This window comes from Serinus canaria, chromosome 1A (genome assembly GCF_022539315.1).
Source record: "Serinus canaria isolate serCan28SL12 chromosome 1A, serCan2020, whole genome shotgun sequence".
In the NCBI taxonomy this organism is placed as follows: domain Eukaryota; kingdom Metazoa; phylum Chordata; class Aves; order Passeriformes; family Fringillidae; genus Serinus; species Serinus canaria.
Genome location: NC_066314.1, coordinates 49,978,364 through 49,999,338, shown reverse-complemented (window position 1 = coordinate 49,999,338; position 20,975 = coordinate 49,978,364). Strand labels below are relative to the sequence as shown.

Genomic DNA, 20,975 nt, shown 5'->3' with positions numbered 1-20,975 from the left:
CATTTGCCTGCAAGTATGCATGCACAGCACACACAAATGCCTCTCTCTATCTGCTCTTGTGGGCTCTGACGTGTGTGCACAAACTCTCTGACAGACTGGGTTCCCCGTGTCTCTATCACCCCATCTGTAATCACACGTTTGCTGGGAAGAGGATTGCACAATGCTGCCGAAATCATTGCAGCCCTTTCTAGTCTTGCAGCTCTGATCACTACGTGACAAGAATGAAACCTTTTGTGCAGCACAGGGCTTGATGGAGCCCTTATCTCTGTGTCTCTGCACTCAGAATAGAAAAGCTCTCTTCCGTAGCTGACTGGAGCAAATCCCCACTGAACACATCCAGACTTTCATTTAGCCACTGCACATGGTCCCCATGGCCTCTGGGTTGCCCAGAGTCAACCACAGCATCGTTAAGGAGAGGGATCACAAGGGCAGTCAGATTAATGCCTTTACCACAGACAGCTCTGGGGATTCACCAGCAGGGAGACAGTGCTGAGGAAAGAGCAGGGGTCAGGAGGCAGTGACCTCCTGATCATCGTTCCAAATGTCTGTTTCTATGAAAATGAGCCTTTAAATCAGTGGTGATAGTTTGAAAAATTTCGTGGCATTCATTTTCTCCTCTTGAATTTTGAACAAGAAACCTTTTCCTTCCCCTCCCCCAGTCTTATTTTCTGTTTATCTTCATTTTTTATTTCCCTAATTTGTCACTGCAAAACAGGATACAGCCTAGGGAGGTGAACAAAACACAAAACAGAAAAATGTGATGCTTGTGTCTCTTTTCTTTTAAATCACTATTTAATCTAAATATCTCCAGTTGATTTTTTTTTTTTTTTTTTGCAGATCTCTGGAACACATTTTGTTTGCCCCACCAGGCTGCCCTGCAGAGCTGCCTTGGTGGGAGCTCAGATTCTGTGTGTCAAAATGATGTCTCCTTGGCACACTTGCTTGGTGCTGGCATCGCAGTGCTTGGGCTCTTAAAGGATGTTGGTATTTTAAGAAGCCAACCAGTCGACAGAGTTTCTTGAATGGTGATTTGCAGCAGATGGAGCTGCAAAGGCGTGTGAAATGAAGCCTCAGCTCAGCTTGGTGGTGAAGGAGACTATCTCTGTTAAGTGTGTTGGCAGCTGGGGAACTCCCCCCATCTCCCCATGGCAGCTGGGCTGCCACTCCATGGATAAGGAAATCCATCCTATATCTGCCCATCCTATATGTGCCCGCCATCCTTCTGAACTGCCTCCTGCAAGGTCCTTGATCACAGTCACATGCCCTGTTCAGTGCCTGGTCATCAACCATGAGCACTGTTACAAGCTCCTCAGACATTACAATCTCTGCTCTGTCCTACAGGGATTGCTCTGCCAGGGGAGTCCAGCATTCACCTGGCTCTGCTCTTCTCTGCAGGAGGAGCAATACACACCGGAGTTTGAAGTGCTGTGTTGTCCATCTATCTGACCATTTGGTAGTCAGCCCTTTTAATCTTTCCACCACTTGCTGCCCCTTATAGAGGCAGAAGCTTTGGCAGTCCATCCTTGTTCTGCCAGGATTTCTTGGTTGTGTTTCATCCAGTGGATGTTGTGGGAGGTCCCCAAGAAGCTAAAACAGAGGCTTTTTTCAGTCCAACAAACTTTATCCCACGCCCATGAATAGTTTGGCTGCTTTTCTGACTGGGGCCCATGGTGTGGGAAGCTGATGCATGGATTGAAGGAGAAAAAGATGTAAAGACTTAGCAGAAGATAGAAACTGGTACCAAGCTCTTGCTTTTCCCTATGATCTGAGCCTGCACGCCTGGGTTTATGACTGCCCATGCTTAGGGGAGCGCTGTAAGGGCAGCTGAGCAGTTCCTGTGTTCAGTTCCAGGCAGCTCAGCTCCCAAGGCTGAGCCTGCAGGCATGGACAGCTTGGCACCAGCATCCCAGGCTTAGAGAGGAAACATGAGGATGTAGGATTTCAGGGGGACAATCATTGTCATGGAGGTGGTGGCAGTACCAGTGGCTGAGAGCACAGCTGAATGTGTTTTGGTTGGTTGTGTCTGCAGTCCCTGCCAACCCTTCCTCTGCTCTCTCACCTGGCTAGGAGATGTCTGTTCACCCAACACCCTGTGACAGTCCTTTTCCAAAGTCGGGTGTCCTGCACTGCCAGGCCTTCAGGTCTTCTCACATTGCCTCATAAAGTGGTTCTGTTCCCACAATCCTCAGCTGCTGCAGCTTGTTCTACTTCCCAGTCCAGGACTTTTGGCTTCTGTCCCAGCACACCCAACCCCATGCCATCCCTTCCCTTCTCTTACCTTTTCTCAAGTGACCCGTGAGACATCTTTCCCTTACCCAGCCAGCTCCCATAACTGACCCTCCACAAGTCACCTCCTGCAACATCTCCTGAGAGAAGCCTGTGTCCTTCTGGTGGGTCCCTCCTTCCCATTTCTCAAAATTGTTTTTAGAGAAAACTGCCCAAAGGGCTGTGGTATGAGGGTCATTTCAGTGGCTGTAACTTAGCAACAGCATTCACGGAGAAGTTAAAAGTCATTTTTACAGGCTTTTTACATTTAATAGACACTTAAGCCGACCTGCAGGAATGAAGACAAAGTGGAGAGGCAGACCTTCATCCCACCCACCCTTATACAGTGCTGCTCCTCTAGCCTGCACATTCAGATGGGGCCACCCACAACTTCCCTCCAACAAGCCGTGTGCAGGAACAAGCATTCATCCAACTCCACAGCATCACACTTGCTCTCCAGCTCTTATCCAAGCACTCACATCTGCACTAAACATCCTGCAATTACATGAACACACTCCCTCATCTGTGTTTGTGTACACTTACACACATGCATTCCCCCTTAGGTACCCCTGCACACATGGGCACACCCCCAGCAGATGAGCATCAGTGCCCAAGACTGGCACCAGCCTCCCACCAGCCCTGACTCCTTGGTCTCTGATCCTCTTCAGCCATGCCCATACATGTACAGTCCAGGGAACAAAGTTTTGCCTACAACTACCTTTGTGCACATGCAGACACATCATTTGTTCATCTTTCTGGGCCAAACACTCTACCACTTCCTACAGGATAAATTGGTTCCTAGTATTGCCCAGACTCTTTACAACCACAGCTCTCACACTCTGGAGATCCCCTGACCTCTGTCTGCTTCCTGCCCCCATCCTGTACTGAGAGCTGCCTTCACCTCCTGTATCAGCCAAACATGACTCTGTACAGAGATTGACTCAACTCAAAGACATTGTGCATTCTCAGGAGAGCCAAATCTATAGCACCCCCTCCCCTAAACACATAGAATGGTTTTGCCCACCTGGCCTTTTAAGTCCAAAGGCTTTTTCTTTATTTATGTAAAGCTTAAGGAGAAGAAAAGAAATGCTGCCTCCAGCTCATGTCTCATTGTCTTCTTCTCTACCCTTGTTACACCTCCCACCAGAGTGCAGAGGCACCAGGAGAACCCTGAGGAATGCAAGGTCCAGGAAAGAAATGTTCAAACTTTTTCTCCCAGGTAAGTCTTGTCATCCTGCCCAGAGTCCATAAGAGCTCTGAAAAGAAAGAGGAGGTTTTGAGCAGTCACTGGTCTCGAGCCACAGCACCACAGACAGGAAATCTGTCCCCAAAACTTTTTGAAGAACCAGAGAGGGCCAGCCATGCATGCAACTGGCTGGCATGTCTTTGCTGCAGACATTTCTCCTTCCTGTTCATCTTTTAAGCTAGACCGCTTCTCATGTTTATAAGTCAAGGCACTGGGTTGCCTACATGTGGTATATGCCATCTGGGGACTTCCTCAAGGTGCCACCATGAGATGGCAGCCTCTGCCCTCCAAAGCTGGATCATCTAAGAGCAGATCATTGCTCTAGGGCTGACCTTGCCTCTCTGTACTCTCAGTGCCCAGCACCTCTTCAGCTCTCCCTGAATGCAGTCCGCTCTTTACCTGGTGTTGTCAGATGAAAAATTGTTTGCTCCCGGTGGTGAATACGATGTTTATTCTTCAAAAGCCACTGGCCTATGGAACTGCACAATTTTTATTCTGTAGGAAGAACTTAAAAGCAACCAGCCCACTTGTGCCAACTTTTACCATGTCACCAGGCAGTCAGGTATGACTTTGGGGTCACCAACCACAAGGGACCACCAAGAGACTCCCAGGACAGAAGAACACATGTGTAAAGGAGAGGGAAAATACATTAATGGTTTTGGGGAAATTAATATCATATGTATGTTTATACTGGGAAAATCAATGAGCATGTATGTAAAATATAGTACTTAAATGGAAGCTTTTTCTGTACTCAGCATGCATGATATTTTGAAGGAGATATCCCCTCATGCATCCAGCCAAATAAAGAATGCCTGCTTCTTAAGGCTACATTAGTGTTAAGGAGGTTTTACTTTTTACCAATTTCTGGTAACACTGGTACCGCACAAACCTCAGGCGCCTCTTCCAAGGCCAAGAACAATGCCTTGCTTCTTCCACGAGATCATGGAGCCCTATTCGTCTTTAAGCCTACTCTTTGACTTCATTATTCCCTCGTGTCATCTCCCATTGCCTTTGAAAGCAGAGAAGGTGAAGGGGGTCCCCTGTCCCGATGTCTCTTTCCCCTGCACCACCCCTTTCATCATAAATAACTGACACGCAACTTGCTGCTCTTTTCACATCCCGCAGGCTCCTCAGGGAGCGGTTTTTGCTCATTGCTTTTTCCTTCTCCACTGCTTAAAGGGTGCTCCTGCCTGTCGTTTCCATTCCTGGTGATCTTGCTGATCTCACCCTCTTCCCTTTCGTCATCAATCTTCTCTGGGGAGCATGCTGGCACCTCCTGGCTCTGGACTCGGCGGGATGGCCTGAAGATGGCCCTGCGGAAACCCTGCTTGAAGCGGTAGGAGAGGAAGCCATAGATGATGGGATTGGCGCAGCTGTTGGCATACGGCAGCACCACCACAAGGAAATAGACTCCAAAGAGGGATGGCTCCTCTGGCAGCGGGCAGACAACATTGATTATGTTGAGGACGTAGAAGGGAAGCCAGCAAAGGATGAAGACAGCCACCACAGTCACCACCATGCGGGTCACTCTGCGCTCTGAAAGCTTGTGCTTGGAGGACAGAGCCCTCACCCGCCTGCCAGAGGAGCGAACCTTCACAACAATCAGGAGATAACAGAGACAAATCACCAGCAGCGGTCCAAAGAAGCCCAGGGTGGCAGTGTAGACGATGAAGCCAGCTCTCCACACCGAGGCAGGCTCTGGCCACTGGATGTGGCATGTACTCATCCCTAGAGGGACATCTGAGAAGACAACCACAGGCAGCACCACTATGGAAGACAGCACCCACACGGTTACACTCACAGCCTTGGCCACCCGTGCTGTCCTCCATTTGGAGGACTTGCCGGGGTGGACCACAGCCAGGTAGCGGTCAACGCTCATCACCGTCAGGCAGAAGATGCTGGTGAACTGGTTGATGGCATCCACGGCCATCACCAGGCGGCACATGAAAGACCCAAATGGCCAGTAGGACAAGGCATTTTGTGCAGCCAGGAAGGGCAGGCCCAGCATGAAGAGCTCATCAGCCAGGGCCAGGTTCAAGATGTACACGTTGGTCACCGACTCGCTCACTGAGTGCCGTAGGACCACATAAATGACCAGAGAATTCCCAGCCAACCCCACCACACAGACAATGAGGTAGACCACGGGGATGAGGACACCGCTGACAACAACACCAGGGCTGACAGTGGAGGAGCTGTTGGGGATAGTGAAGACTGCCCAGCTACTGGAGGCATTCCCCTCCTCCAACACTGCCGGTGTGGGGAGGCTAAAAGCAGAAGTGTCCATAGCAGAGGCAGGGAAGAGGGCAGGGGGAAGTGTCCTTGCAGGATCAGTTAGCAATCTGGAGCTGAAGGGAAGAGAAAAAAACCATTGATACTGGGGATATGACAGCTGAACAAGCCACAGGTAAAATCATCACAATAACTGTGTGTTAGGTATAGGCATGGGAAATCAAGGGGACTTTGTGGATGCTAGCAGATGCTGGAAAATCTAGGACAAAATCAAACCCATCTAGTCCTGCAAGGCACAGTGCACATGGAGGGAAAAACAGGGACATGGTTCAATGTGGCCTCTCCTCTAGCAAAAGATCCTCTGGGGAAAGAACAACAGACTAGCATAAGGACAGGGAAAGTTTTCGTTTTCTGCTAATGGATCCAATACTGAGGACACAGTCACCAGGGGCCTGGTTCTCATTTATGAGTGGCAGGTGCTTTACAAGAAAAAAAGGGAAAAGCATCCATTGACAAAGTGCCTTTCCAACTCTGACTTTCCTATTCTCTGAGTATTTATTCTCCTGCTTGCTGAAGCTCTTTTTGGACTGGCCAGGTTATTGTTAGCCCCACAGGAGAAGGAAAAGCACTTTCAATCCAAGCAGAGAGGCTTAGCTCAGCACCTGAGCTAAAGGGCAGCTGGTTTGTGTTATGCCAGTTTAAAAGTAAAGGAAAGATAATTTTGGGTACACCAAGAGGGATCAGTCCAGATCCCTCTTGTCTCTTTTTCTCCTGTTCTCCCTGCCATTTTCTCCCTCTCCTGCAGGCTTTGCCTGCCCCACCTGTTTGCAACACCAAAGCAGTGTCCCAGCCTTCCTAAGCTGAGGAGCCCTGTTGCTTGTCACGCAAGTGTTTGGCATGGAAACAGCACTCAGCTCACTCAGAGACAGCCTTGAGCAAACAAGCTCTCCATCCACCACCAGCTCGCTGATGACACTGGAGAGGAGCTGCAGGGAGAGAAGGGACAGTTAAGGGATGGACGTGCCTTTTGTCAGGGCTTCATATGTGAAATACTGAGCCCAGAACATACTGTGGACCAGAGACACCTTGGAAACCTAATGTGAGGGAGATTTGTGTTTCTTTCAGGATCTCTTCAGCTCTGGAAAAATTTTCTGGAAGTATGGACTGACAGTGTCATCCCCCTGTATTAGGTCCTTGGAAGGGAAGATGCTTGGTGGAAGTGAATGGGGACCTTGAGGCTCACCTTTTCACATCTCAACACATCTCTTAGGGCTCTGAAGGTTCTTTATCTATTGAAATTAAAACTGGGGATGTCAAAGGAAAGGACTCCCAACCTTAACTACTTTCAGGAGGCCAGAGATGTTCCAGAGACTTTTCTTGCAGATGTGATTTTCTGTAGCATCACAACTTTCTTCACAAATGTCTAATATTACAGTGTTTAGGGTTTTTTGTTTGATTGGGGTTTTGGTATATGTTTGTTTGTTTGTTTGTTTTGTGGGTGCCATTCTAATTCTGGAAACCCTAAGGGAGACCTGAGCTTTAGATGGATTCTTTGGACACCAGACAGGCAAACCCAATAGACCCCACAGATGTATTAAATTTTACAATGAAGGAACCTCATCTGAGAGGCCCCATAAAAGCACAGTTGAGCAACTATGTCTTAAGGCCATTTCTACAGACTGTATAAATGTTTCCTGCTTTAGAATATTTGAGCTTTGAAGGACTGGGATTGTTTACATTTTTTTTAATTTTCAGGTGCCTTGGGCTGTGACACACTGTCCTGACAGAAGCCCCTCTCATGGGGTCTTGCAGTCGCACACATCATGAGTGGCTGCAATGAATAAGCCAAATAGGAAGAGATTTGAAACTCTTAAGTTCAAGGATGTTTCCTCTGATATATTTTCCAATTCTGTTCTAGTGACACCAATCACTTGTTGGAGAAAAGAGGAGGTCAATGGCTGCTCTAGGGACAAAGATCCCCACAAAAGGTGGCAGAAGCCAGAACAGTATATTCATAAAAGGATGATCCTCTAAAAGATGATCACATAGACAGGAATCCCTTTGCATGTTCCTCCTGCATGCAAAGGAATTTAAAGAAGAAAAAGACCAAACATTTAGAGTCTCACAATCACCAAATATGGGTGGAAATACTCCTGGGGAGCTGTAAAGCATTTGGAGAAGTGTCTGGGATCCAGACCTCAAAGCCAGCTGTTCAGATTTACTGTGTTTAACAACACAGTAAATCCAGCTTCAGGGTAGCTTCAGAAGCCCTATCAAAAATGCTAAGGCATGCAACAAGAAGCATGGATTTCCTATAAACTCATTTTCCTGCTGAGGCAGCTGCAGGGGAGAAACCTGATCTTTAAGAGGCGCATTCTGTTGCTGCCATTCAAACTTTGTCAAGTACCATGGACCAGCTCAAATCCCATGTCCCACATTTTGGCTAGTTTGGCAGAAAAAACACTGGGCACCAGTGCTCTGTCTAGTTTGGGTCCACTCTGCTGGTTGCTTTGGCAGCACATGCATAGGTAGGAGTTGGTGAGGAACACTGGCCTCAGACTGACAGTGTGCTGGCATCCACTTGGATCTCTTCCTGATGTGGACAGCACCTGTTGCAAGAGGCTTGGGATCCTCTAACAGGTTCTACTGGAATATGCCTGGTTCATGCAGCTGGAGAGCAGGAAGAAGGCAGAGAGGTAGGAGGAGAGGGGAAATTGGCACTACTTCTTTCCTTAGGTTGAAAAACATAAGTGTGTGTGTGTATATATATATATATATATATATATATATATATTTCTGCATTGAATGAGAGAAGGAGGTGGATACTGAAAGCTGAGCCTAGTCCTGGTAACAAACCATGAATAGCAGCTGGGAGGCACAGCACTGCCAAATAACCCGCACCACCCTCTCTTGACCCCCTCCCCTCCTGTCCACCCAGTTTCCCACGGCCCTGCTCCAGCTCAGGACTCTCCCGTCTCACCTCGGGGTTGAGCTCTCTCGTAAGGACCAGGCTGGACTGGCAGAGTTGGAGGGGCGGGAGGGGGGGGTGGTCGGCAGGTTTTCTTCTCTGGAACTGCAGACTTAACTTCTGCATGGACTCATGCCCGCGGGAGACATCTGGGAAGAACGGCCAGAGCCGCCGGGTACTTACATGTCGTCGGGATGTACATTTTCCTCCGCTTCACCGGGAGAATCCGTGTCATGCTTTTTCCCTTCCCCTTTCTTAAACGAGACAGAGCAAAGAACTCCCTGAGGGGGTGAGCCCCGCCGGGCGCAGCCGGAGGCGCGAATCCTTCTGGCCGGACTTGCCCATCGTCCCCGCCGTGCCTGGCGCGGGAAGGGGCGCGGGGGCGGGCGGTGGATGCGGGAAGCGCGGCCTCTCAGCCCCACGTACCCGCGTCTGTGCCCCGCGCAGCGCCCTCCATCCGCGGGGCTCGGGCAGGGGGAGCGCAGCGCCGGTACCGGGGGACGGGAGCCGGTAGCCAATGGGCGCCACGCACGGAAACACCGGCAGGAGAAGGAGGAGAAGCAGGGGATGGACGGCAGGGCAGGAGAACAAAGATGAGCGGGGGAGATACCGGGATGGAGAATAAAAGCGGGAGAGGGAGACGTAAGGAGATAGGCAGAGGGATGAGGGGAGCGCAGAAGAGGGGAGGATGAAGGAATGAGGAGTGCGGTAAAAGAAGCTGAGGACAGTGGGGGGAAGAGGGAGAGGAAGGAAAGAGGGATGCAGAGGGCAGCTATGTGGTGGGAGAGTGGCATGCAGGAGGGGCGACTCGGCTCGGCTCTCCTAGGGGCACCCAGGAGACGGGCCCCTGCTCCCAAGGTCTCGCAGGCAGGACTGGCGCTGTTCGGAGCTGCAGGCACACAGCAAAACCTTCTGTCTGGCAGGGTGCTCAGAAATCGGGGAGGATGATGAGCACACAAACCCTTCTCCCTTCTCTTCTGCCCTGTCAGCACCTCCAGATGGATGGAGATGAGGGCAGATGGGCAGATAGGGGACTGTTTCTTTCAACTCTTTCCCTTTTCCTGGCTCCATACATGACCTCTTGTCTTTTCCACCTTCATTGGAAAATGTTCCAGTTTAACAGCCCCAAACTTTCCTACCAAATTTAATCTCTGCTGGAAGGCATAGACCCAGAAGAAATGGATCTAAGAAAGAAAATAATCTTTGTGAGAGCAGCTGTTCCATGAAGGATTTCCCATCCCATTCCCTTCCACAAAGGGCTTCCCTGTCATTCTCACCCCCTTTCCTGCCCTGCAGCCAACATCAGTGACTCCTTGTGCTGTGCATCACCCAGTTCTTGATATTTGGCACTGCTGCTCTGAGCATTTGAGCCCCTAGGGTAAATTCCAGCTTTAACAAAAGAAAGCAGTATCTCTCCAAGCACAACATAGCCAGGGTCTGGCATCCAAACCTACTTCGGCAATTTTATATGCAGCTCAAAGGTGAGCTGATGAAGGCAGTACAGGACTTCAAAGCTGCCAGGCCTCTTTAGGCCAGAACTTGGTCACAATGCTGTCTGGAGACACAGAAGAGAGAGGAATCCTCACTTCTGGGAAAGGAATGGCATGGGTAACACCCAGAGGTTTTCTTTACCATGGCTCGGAAGGTGTCTGTAGCACCATGCAGAAGCCCCCAAGCTCCTTTGTTAGAAGAAATATCCATGAAACAGCAGAGTTCTACAGTCCTGCTAACCTTGCATAAGCACAGTCATAGCATCACAAATTCCAGGTCTTCAGATCACTCCCTCAATCCTCTGAGTCGTGTCCCATTCTCTGCCTCAGCTGCAGTGGGGGGCTGTGCAAACTGCTTAAATTGTGTTGGGAAGAGAGCTCAGCCTGTGCCCCTCCACAGGTAGGCAGAGCCATGAATTTTGTTTCACACACATCACATGCATTGCTGTATGTTATAGGGGATGGGGCAGACTGAAAATGCAAGAGCCAAGGCTTGAAAACTGGAGAGAAGTAATAAACCACTGGAATGTATTGCCTTAAGTCATGCTTAGGATGCTTAAAGGAGGTTAGATACCATTTTCAAGTACTTTGTGTCCCTTGCCCTTTCACAGGTATATGCCCATACCAGAGGCTTCATGTTTACTCTTCTGGACTTACACTGACATAATTTGTGTTACCTTTGGGTGGGGCCTGGGCAATTCATCCAGCAGCCCATGGGCAGTGCAGATATTTGTGGAACTCCCTGCCACGGGGTGCCTGCCAGGGGTTGCTCTGAACTTTATCAGTAGGAAATGTGTCACATCATTGAATTAACTGCCTCAATCAGATCTAACCGTGACTTGGAACTGCAGGAGTCTCTCTGGCAGCAGGGTACCTCAGGAGCTTCACTGTGTCTGGTTGCACCTGGCATTACCAATGCACCACCTCAGTGCAGGAAGCAGCCTTTGAAGCTCAGAAGTGTTACTACATACAGGAGCAGTAATCTGGCTCAACTCCATAGCTTCTCTGTGCCCTCCTAGGACTGCAGGATTTTGCAATGCCAATCATCACACCCTGAGCTGTCCCCTCTCCTGCAAGAAGTGGCAGTAGCAGCCACCCTGTAACACTTCCTCTGAAGTCCCTGCAATGCATCAGAAAAGCAGGTGCTCACAGCTGCCAGATCCATGGTACCGCTGGGATCCCTCTCTTCAGCTTAATTTTAGTGTCTTGGAGGCAATTTGTCTGGACTGGTGACTCATTCCTCCCTCTTTAATTTTTTCCCTGCCCTCCCCCTTCCTATTCTCACTCTGCCTGTGTCTGGCAGTGTGAGAGAGTGTCAGAGCTTAGAAGGATTAATGCAGCAATGTCTTGGTGAAAAGATGTCCCCAGCAACCTGCGGGGGGCCGTCCCCACGGAGAGGAGTCTGCCTCCAGGTGTCCCCTCCCAAAGCCTGCCTCCCATCCTCTGTGGGGCACAGTGGGGACACAACTTTTCCTTTCAACATATGGAGACTGGGAAGAGGAAAGGCAAAAGGAATGCGGGGTGCTCAGCTGAGAACTCAGCAACTTGGCAATCATCCTGCAGCCCCCAGGCTCCCTGTAGGCTGCCTGTTGCTGCCGAAGGAGGGGCACAGTGGTGCCTCCAGCCCAGCCGCCCCACTGCTCACGGCCCCGGGGCTGTGTCCCCCGAGGTGCAACACATCACGGACATGACAGCAATGTACAGTCTGTTTATTACGTCTTATTCACTACATTGTAACCTCAGGGGCCCAGAGGGAAGGGAAGGGGCAGCTGGGCAGGTGAGGCGAGAGCGGGGACCTTGTGTGACCAGTGCTACAGACCCACAGCAGTCTGTCAAGGCGGCAGAAGGAAAAAGAAGGAAAAACCCCAAGGTGCTGAGCTCTGGGCTGCTGGAGACATCACTCTCCTGCGTGCTGGGCAGCGCCTGGCATCAGGATGAGACCGGGATCTATAGCCAAAAACACGACAGACCTCATAATACCAGCTCAACTATTTTCCTGCTCTCCTCCCCACTGTTCTGATGATGGTGGGAGTATGAAGGGACAGGGTCCAAACTAGCAGGCTCTCACTCTTCTCTCTCATCAGGCTCTGACCAGCTTTGACTCTTGTCCTGAAGCCTCTCTCCTCCCTCTGCTGCCCTGTACTGAAGTGGAGGCAGGTAGGGACTCCTGTAGAAGAAGCTGCCACTTGCCAATGAACAGCACAAAAAGCCCCTTGAGGTGAGCAGGGCTTGGTAAGAGGAAGGGCCACTGGCAACTGCCCTGAATAATGAACAACTTTTTCTTTTTCTTTTTTTTTTTTTTTCTACAGGCAAAGGCTATGGCCTCATAGGTCTCAGGGCAGGTCATCCCCAGTGCAGCCTGGAGTAGCTCCCTCTGCAGCAGAAGCTGACAAATAGCTCTTCTCTGTAAGAGCACATGTGGAAAATCCTAGGCTGCCCCACTTCAAGAGATGGGAACAAACTTGCCCACAGTCTAGCAGAAAGGAGAGGGAAGCTGGTCCTGGGTGCATCATACAACATCCTGTCCTTTCCCCAAGCAGGCTCAGCTTCTCCCTCTCTCTCCTTGAAGGTGACCCATCCCAACATCCTCACCAGTTATATTCTGGTGGCATCTCTCTGACTCTGGGCTGAGGAGCATGAAAGCACCACTGGTGTCACTCACAGGGATCCCTGTCACACTTACTTGCTCAGAGGAGGCTGCATGCCCGTTTCTTTGTCCGGGTGGGCTGCGGGCACAAGACTGCTCGGATGGCCTCGTCAAACACCGTCTTGAGGCCTCGCTGCGTCAAGGCTGAGCACTCGAGGTATTTCACAGAGTCTGTCGGGAGGAAAGCAGGTGTTGCACTGGGGAGGAAGGCAGCTGGGGTAGGCAGGAGGGATACCCAGGTTTCTGCTTCTTATGCTAGAAAGCATGGCACCTGGCTCCTGCCCAAGCTGAATAAACACATCTCAGGTGATCAAAGACATTACACATTGTAAGGACACATTTCACTCACTCAGACAGTCTTGACTTCTGGGCAAAGCTTGGCAGCACTAGACCTAGGTGTGCCTACTGGCTACCCATGTAGCCAGAGCAGAGCTATTGTGTGTGTCTGACTGTGTCATCCTGACCAGACATTCCCTCTGCTGAGCTCCTTCTTGAAAACTCCCTCAAGCTGTGTTTCTCACCCTCTCTCCCATTTCTGTGTGCCACATCTGAGAAGAGCTGGATGGTGGGGTGAGACACCCATACCTGGGATTGCACATATAAGCCCCAGCAGACAGAAGCAGAGACAGGAAACTGCAGTTGCAGCTCTTCCTGAGAGAGGTTAAAAGCCTCTCTTCTGCCTCTCCGGATATGGAGGAGTGGCCTCTGCCCACTGTGCAGCAGAGGCTTGCACAGAAAAAATACTGTCCCAGATAGAATTAAGCAGAGTAAAAGGGGGGGAGAATGTGAAAGTGTGGTTATGTGTTTATGTGGAGGATGGTGGCTAGAGAGAGGCAGAAAACAGAGGGCTGAGGGGTTGAGCCTTCCTCAAGAAGCAGATCTCCTTCCTGAGTCTCCTGAAGTGCATTTTGTCCCATGACCCTGGATGTGTCTCCTTGTGTCTCTCAGAGATACCAGTGAGTGATACCACTACAAAAGCCTCGTTAAATTGAGGTGGAGCCATTTTCTTCTGCCTCTCTCCTTTCACGAGTTCCAAGATGATTCCCAAACATATACCTATTTCCTTGGCCAGAGCAAGACCCTGAGGATACGTTATAGGGGATAGCTTCTTCTCCTTCAGCTTCTCAATGGTGTCCTTGTCATCACGGAGATCCAGCTTTGTGCCCACGAGGATGATTGGAGTGCTTGGGCAGTGGTGCCGCACCTCAGGGAACCACTGGCAAGGGAGCAAAATGCCAAAGGTGTGAGGTCACACACATGGGCATGCACATGGGAAAACAAAGAGGCACTCCTGAAAAAAATGTCAGCAAGGTAGCTAACAGCCTGTCCTTTCTCACATCCATTGTTGGGCACAGTAGTGTGGCCCAGGCCAACTCCTGTTTTTGGGTCCTCAGGCAAAATCCCTGACAGGGAGCTCAAATTTTGTTATGCAAAAGCACCTGCTGTTCTCAGCCCTTGACCCTCCCACCCAGGGAAGAACATTAACATGGTAGGAACATACTCTTGTTCCCTATTCACCAATCTCTCCCTTCTTTCCTCACTTCCCATCTAAAACCTGTAGGTACCTGTTCTATACCCTATGGACCAGTCCTGGGTGTCTGTGCTTTGACAGTCCTGGCTGAAAGATGCCACCAGAATATAAGTCTGTGATCTGACAGCACAATAGCCCAGCAGGATGAATACTAGCCCATTAGTAGCGTTGGCTGACTTCTTTAAATGAACCAGAAAATGCATCTGAAGGAGGTTTCTGACTAACAGAAAAGAGGTATGACCTCTTGAACCTAGATGTCTTACTGGCAGTCTCCCCCCATAATCACCGTTCTTGCAAGACCACCACCAACATCACCTCCCTCAGCCCCCGGTGGACCAGGAGAGGTCTCACCTTAGCACGGACGTTTTCATAAGATGCCGGGCTGACAAGGGAGAAGCAGATCAGGAAGACATCCTGCAGGCATACAACCATGGTGCAGAGTTAGGATGGGAGCATGGGATGGCATGATGAAGCAGGAAGGAGGGGGGAGGGGAGGGAAGGTCTGTGTGGGCAGCACCCTCCCTCTGCAGCAGAGGGTTGTGCTTGGGAAAGCTCTTTCTATAATATAAAAGTCCTGACTGCGGCTTCTTGCCTCCAGTAGAGAGAAAGATCTCTGCCCCCCCTGAGTCATGGTAACCATAGCCACCATTATCAGAAGAGCCAAATGGTCAACTCTGAGGACGGGGTTTTTGCGGCTGGCACACTCATCCTCATGGGAAACAGCCTGACAGCTTCCTGCTCATTTCTCACAGAACACCAGAGGGCTTTCAGGCCAAAGTAATTTTACCTACAGTTGAGACAGACCTAGTTTCAGCCTAAAAAGTATACACACAGGACTCAGAGGAGGCAGTTTTACCTCTCCAGGTAAGCGATTCTCTTGGGCATGGTAGAATTCAGACTTCCTTTAAAACCAGAACAAGCCAAACAGAACCAAAACCATACCAGCTCATCAAGGTTATATCTATTTCATCCAGCTTCACCAAGTTGGAGCAGTGGTGCCAGACCCAGCCTATCCACTTCCATATTTCTACAGCCATCAGAGACAAAAAACCTTGGAGAAACATTCCTCCACCTATCCTTGAGATATGTCCCAGGGTGAATACAAGCATGCTGTTGAGAAATAGACCTGCTTGCATTGACTGCGGGCAAAACCATCTTATACCAGGTGTCTGATTTTTAGGTGGCTGAACCTAGCTCAAACAAAAAATTTCTAATCAATTCCTAACCTTTTTGACTGCAGTGGCAACCTTCAGACTAATGTCTGATGCAGCAAGGTCTTTCTGAGCTTGCCAAAACACTGCTTGAAACAACATCCTCCAGGGAAGGTGATCCTCAAACCCTGAACTCACTCTGTCAGTGTGGTGAAAGACTGGTGAACACAGTATCTGAGGCACCCATTTGTTCTGCTAGAGGCACCAGCAGATCAAACACATGCCCACAAATGATATCTCTTTTAAAAGGCAGAAGTCATGAGAGTGGGGTTCACAGAAATGTGACAAGCTCCTGCCTCAGCTCTTAAATTCCATGAACCACCTTAACTTTACAAAGGGAAGGTTTTTTCCAGAGCTGTGTAAGGCATCTGCCTCACACAAAGTCAGTGTCAGCTGGGCTCAAGAGTGTCTTTGAATGTTTCCTTTTCTTGCTCAGTTATGGGAGTTTAGATAAAGGCTCCAAAATGTCCTTAAGGTATCTCTCAACTTTTGGTTTCAAGGCAGTTGTATATCAACAGGGATATTCTCATACAAGGCCAGAGAGAGGCAGTAACAACCCTGTCACTGTTCTGTGGTGCATGTTGAGTTTTGCAGTGAGGGATGGAGATGTAGCTGAGGGAGGAAGGGAGGAGGGGAATGGAGTGTGACCCACCGTCTGCGGGTAAGAGAGCGGCCTCAGCCTGTCATAATCCTCTTGTCCAGCAGTATCCCACAGTCCCAGATTTACAGGCTTGCTGTCAACCATCACATTGGCGGAATAGTTATCAAATCTGAAATTCAGAGACATAGGCCATGGCTCAAACAAGGGAAGAGGGAGCCTTTCAAGTAGTGTAGGTGGGGTTCGCTGTGTGCACCCAGGAGCAAAGGCTGGTGATTCCTCTTCTCAGCTCACCTGGGTGACGCTGATTTCCTGTTAACCTCCACTTTATGGAATTCCCACTCATCAACCTCCTCCCCATCATTCAGCTGTCCTGGACAAGTGCCTGGTTGCAGCTGCACTTTTGACACCTTGCATGCAAGTTCACAAATAATTTTCTTTTCCCACTTTTTTCCCCAGTATCCTTCCCACAACCATGCCTGCTCTAGAGCCAAGCCCCTGTCTTTCTTCTGTGTTCTAAAACCTAGTTTTATTCTTAGAAGTGAAGAAGAATCCATGTCTCTGTAGTTTGCTGAACACCTCAACAGCCTTGCTGGAACTGAGAACAATGCATCCCATCACTCTTTGACAACCGAGCTTGAAATATTTTAGAACAACTGTCAGGACTGCATGCTTAGGAGTAAAGTTGTGGTAGGGAAAAAAAAGGATAATAAAGCAATAGAGAAGTTCCTGCCCTCATCCTAGAAAATTTTACTTCCTGGTCCTTTTGGTACTGTTTTTTTCCCCAGATTAAGGGAAACCAGTGATAGGGAGGAACCAACACAAAGGTCTTTTGAATGTGTTCATGGCATCTGCATGTTAGAAGGGACATGATTTAGTAGAGGGCTTGGCAGGGCTTGGCTAGTGGTTGGACCTAATGATCTCAGAGGTCTTTTCCAACCAATTCTGTGATTCTGCTCCATGTGGAATCTATGACTGCTCCAATGACAGCAAATGCTTTGGACAGGGAAGGAAGTGGGGCCCCATGTCCATCCACCTGCCTTCTCTTGGGTCTGGCCCAGTTGTAGCCTAGTGCCTGTTTGTTTTGGCCAGCAGGAACTTGTAAACTTAGCAAGCAGATAGACCTTGAGTTGGCTGGAGTCTCCCAAACATCCCATTTATACCAGGGTTTTATAAGGTTGCTTCTTGTGAAAGGTAACAGATCCAACGTTAAAGAGACCTTCACCAGATTTCCTCTCTTTGGCATGGAGATTGTGGCCCATGGAGTGCACAACAAGGGGTCACTGAGCCCCTTCACATTCTGCTTTTCATGCTTCCCACCCACTCCTGTTTATGAATTACTCACACAGTGGGGATGTATTCTCCTGGGAAGGCATTGGTGGTATAGCTGATAAGGAGACAGGTTTTTCCCACAGCCCTGGAAGAGAAAGAAAACTATGGCAGGAATTCATGGCAGTGCAGGCAGTCTTGCTAGGGTAAGATGGGGCAATCCTTCCACACCTCTTACCTAGCCCTGTCCAGAGACCCCTGGAAGCAGAAACACATTCACAGGGCCAGACAGTGCACAACCACAGGTTAGAAACCTGGCAGGAAGAAAGACAGGGTGTCGCCCAGAAATGTTTGTTGTCTTTGAGCATGAAGGCTTGTTTTTACAGTCTAGTACAGAGATGGCTCAGGTAAGAAACATCCACTCTGAGATGGAGGTGGGAGCCCATTTTGCAGTGCATGCTCACAGCCAGGACAGGTGCGCTGGCTTGGTGTGCCATGACAAAGCTGCCATGCCAGCTTCAGCACTCGACTACAGGCACTCCTGCTTTGCCGCTGCTGTGGCCAGGGACTGGCAGCAACTTTTACTGACTTACCCAGTCTTCCCCACGTGCAGTAAGCTGCAGCAACACCTGCACAGAGAGCTGTGAGGAGCCAGAAAGGTGCCTGCCCTCATGGCTGATGGAGGCTGCTGGGGGTGTCTCTAGAAGCTTCCTCTCCCCTCAGCCTCCCCCACAGCCTGCTGCAGCAGGGTGGAGTGCAAGGTACAGCACAGTCCAGACTGGGTGAGAGCACTGGTGGGATAAGGAGCAATAAGGCCATCCTGTGGGGGAAGGTGTTGTGGGCAAGCTGAGGCCTGCGGTCAGGGAAAGAACTGTAAGAAAATAAAGCAGCCAATACAGGTGTTGGAAAGAAAATCCTCTTGCTGGGATGCTGTTTCTCAGGTTTGTGTGGCCTAGGAAAGCTCGGCCTTGTTTCAGTTACGAACACAGGAAATGGAGGTGGTGACAGCAGCCTGCCTCAACTAGCACAGCCCAGGGGGAGGGAGACGTCTTTCCTGGGCAAAGGTTGGCATTCTGCTGCTGGGGACTCTCAGACCATCTCACTGTACCTGCAAAGTCCCAAGCCACAGGGCTGCAGTTCTGCCTTTTTGTGTGTCCTTGACAGGCACCCTGGTCACAAGGCACCTGCCTCTGTCGCTGGACTGTGGGGCAGCTGAGGAAGAAGCTGAGTTTTCAGCATGCTCTGACATTTGTTTCTTCCTCCTGCCACCCCCCTTTCTTAGATCCTCCTCTCTCAGTCCCTGCTCTTTCCCCAGGTGCCTTGCTTCCTTCTTATCATGGAGTTATCCAGGGAGGTGAAGCTCTGTAGGAAATGCCTCAGGAGATCTGTGGCATTTCCTACAGGGCATTTCGGCCATGACGATCCTCTGCTAGAGGATCGGTGATGGACGAGGGGGAGGTTCTGAATTGGTGTGGTTGAACAGAGAGCTGTGCAAAGGGTCAGGGAAGGGGTGAAGGTTACAACACAGGGGGAGGGTAGTGGCATCTGCAGGCTCCTGTGATTGAAGCCAGGGCGTGTTGAGAGGTCAGTGATGTGGATGGAGGGGATAGGGGGGGAGAGCAGCTATGGGACAACATGGGAGTTGAGTGATAGGAGAAGGTCCTGAGGCTGTTAGGGTTGAGCCAAGAGGGTGACATTGCTGGCATGCTGGGAGGGAGCTAAGGGGTAGTGAACCAAGAGCTCAGAGCAGTGGGGGCTGAGCTGCAAGATGGTGAGAGGTGTATAGAGGTGCAGTGTACAGAGAAGCAAAATGACGAGACAGAAGACATTTAAGAGGAATTGAGGTCCTAGGGGTTGAGAGCAGGACTGTTACTGATAATAACAGTCTACCATTGGTAACACAGGACATATGCTGGGGTTAACCATGATGTGAGGAGATGCTGCCTCGAGGGAAGGCTACAGAGTTGGTGCTGTGCGTGAGGGGCAAACTGGGGGCTGGGGAGCTGGGTAACAGATAAATGCCCAGTGGAGTAGTTTATCCAGCTCCAATTTAAAGCCTTCAGGGCACCTTTCTTAGAGGTTATGTTTTTTATTTGGGGCTCTGTCTTTCCTCATCTCTTCTCCCCACCCCCTTGCCCCAGCCCCTGAGAACATGTCTGACATGTATGTGTGCAGACATCTTCTTTCCCAGGCAAGGTCTAAAGGAGGAAGTGACTGTGGGGAGCAGCACTGCTGTAAATGTCTCTTCATCTGCTACCTTAGAGCTGCCCCAGAGAAGTCTGGCCAGCTTCTAGGTGGAAAGGAATTAAGCTATTCCATTCCAAGCACAGACTCTCCTCCTTCCCTCCCTTGCGTTTACTCATCCCACAGGGCAAGAAGACTGCTCTGTCCTCTGTATCCTTCCTGCCTCAGGCAGTGATGACTGCTTAACTCATTGACGGCATGGATCAGGCCATTTCCAGGCATCAGGGGACATGGGCAGAGAAGCCACCATGTTGTGAAAGCAAGGTTTTGTTAGCTCCCACTCCCAAAGTCGCCTATACTTGTGCCTATTTCAGTGGAAAGAGCTTCTTCTCCTTGTGCCCACAAAGGGCCCTTGCCAGCAGTCTCCAGCAGACCCCAGTACAGGGCTAACCTGCTGAGAAAGGCTGAATATGGAGATCCTGAGAGACATCTTGCCAGGACCAGAGTGCCATGGCCTCTCCCAGTCATTCCCAGTGAGCACATGGCTTTCAAGGAGCCATTCATCTGCAGGAGAGCACTTGCACCTAGTGGGTTTTAAATCTAACTCCTGCCTACAAGTTGAATCTGGCAGGAACACCGTCACCTCCTGTGTGTGGGACAGATCTGCTGTATTTCCTATGGATGGAGATGGAAATGCAGGTGCACGATCAGCATTTCCGTGCAGATGCCCTGTGAAATGCCCTATTCCACGCTGTCCCAGAGGAGTATCCCTTGTCCCGGGGAGGGAGGAAGAGCATGTGGGCAGTAGCAGCAAGCCTGAAGGAGGTCAGAAGCCAAGCGGGGCAGTTTTCCCAAGCATCCCCCACTGTCCGTGCCCCGGCCAGAGGCTGTCCCGCCCCGCACCCCGGCAGACCCGCAGGGTACGTACCCGTCTCCCACCACCACACACTTGATGGCTTGCATGGCTCCGGACCCGTGGCGAGGACGGTGCCCGAGGCAAAGGGAAGTCAGGCCAAGGCAGGGAGGGATGGACAAATGTGGGTATCAACAGCAGGTTGCAAGGAGGGAGGAAGTGGAAGAGGGAACTTCTCCGGGCGATCACCCTCGGGTCCCTCCGCCCCTCCACCGCAGCGCAGCGCTGTGGCAGAGGCCGCCGGCTGAAGGCGGAGCCGCTGTGGCTCCTTGGTCGGGATGACGGCTTCTGTACTATTTCTCTTTCTCCCTGCCTGTCTCATCCACTCCCTGCCCACCTCATCCCAGTGAACAGCGCGGGGCACCAAACTGCTTTTCCAGGGGAGCTGCACAAGGGTTAGAAGCAGGGTGAGAATGTGGAAGGG

At 50.4% G+C, this 20,975-nt stretch overlaps 2 protein-coding genes across 4 annotated transcripts; both read right to left on the bottom strand.

Annotated features, from left to right (window-relative positions):
* Positions 1-3,983: 3,983 nt before the first annotated feature.
* Positions 3,984-11,749, bottom strand: SSTR3 (somatostatin receptor 3). Of its 2 annotated transcripts, none has more exons than XM_018909870.3 (2): positions 8,892-11,749; positions 3,984-5,856 (listed from the first exon to the last, which is right to left on the bottom strand). In XM_018909870.3, the coding sequence occupies exons 1-2, from the start codon at positions 9,500-9,502 to the stop codon at positions 4,590-4,592; spliced, it is 1,878 nt and encodes a 625-aa protein (XP_018765415.3). In that variant the 5' UTR covers positions 9,503-11,749; the 3' UTR covers positions 3,984-4,589. The 2 variants fall into 2 exon arrangements, with proteins under 2 accessions (XP_018765415.3, XP_018765414.1); XM_018909869.3 differs by having other exon boundaries at positions 6,562-9,030.
* Positions 11,750-11,891: 142 nt separating this feature from the next.
* RAC2 (Rac family small GTPase 2) lies at positions 11,892-20,768 on the bottom strand. 2 transcript variants are annotated; one of them, XM_009086471.4, is made up of 7 exons: positions 20,567-20,766; positions 17,531-17,602; positions 16,240-16,357; positions 14,728-14,790; positions 13,902-14,061; positions 12,882-13,016; positions 11,892-12,145 (listed from the first exon to the last, which is right to left on the bottom strand). In XM_009086471.4, the coding sequence occupies exons 1-6, from the start codon at positions 20,599-20,601 to the stop codon at positions 12,886-12,888; spliced, it is 579 nt and encodes a 192-aa protein (XP_009084719.1). In that variant the 5' UTR covers positions 20,602-20,766; the 3' UTR covers positions 11,892-12,145; positions 12,882-12,885. The 2 variants fall into 2 exon arrangements, with proteins under 2 accessions (XP_009084719.1, XP_030093814.1); XM_030237954.2 differs by lacking the exon at positions 11,892-12,145 and having other exon boundaries at positions 12,956-13,018; positions 13,900-14,061; positions 20,567-20,768.
* Positions 20,769-20,975: the final 207 nt, after the last annotated feature.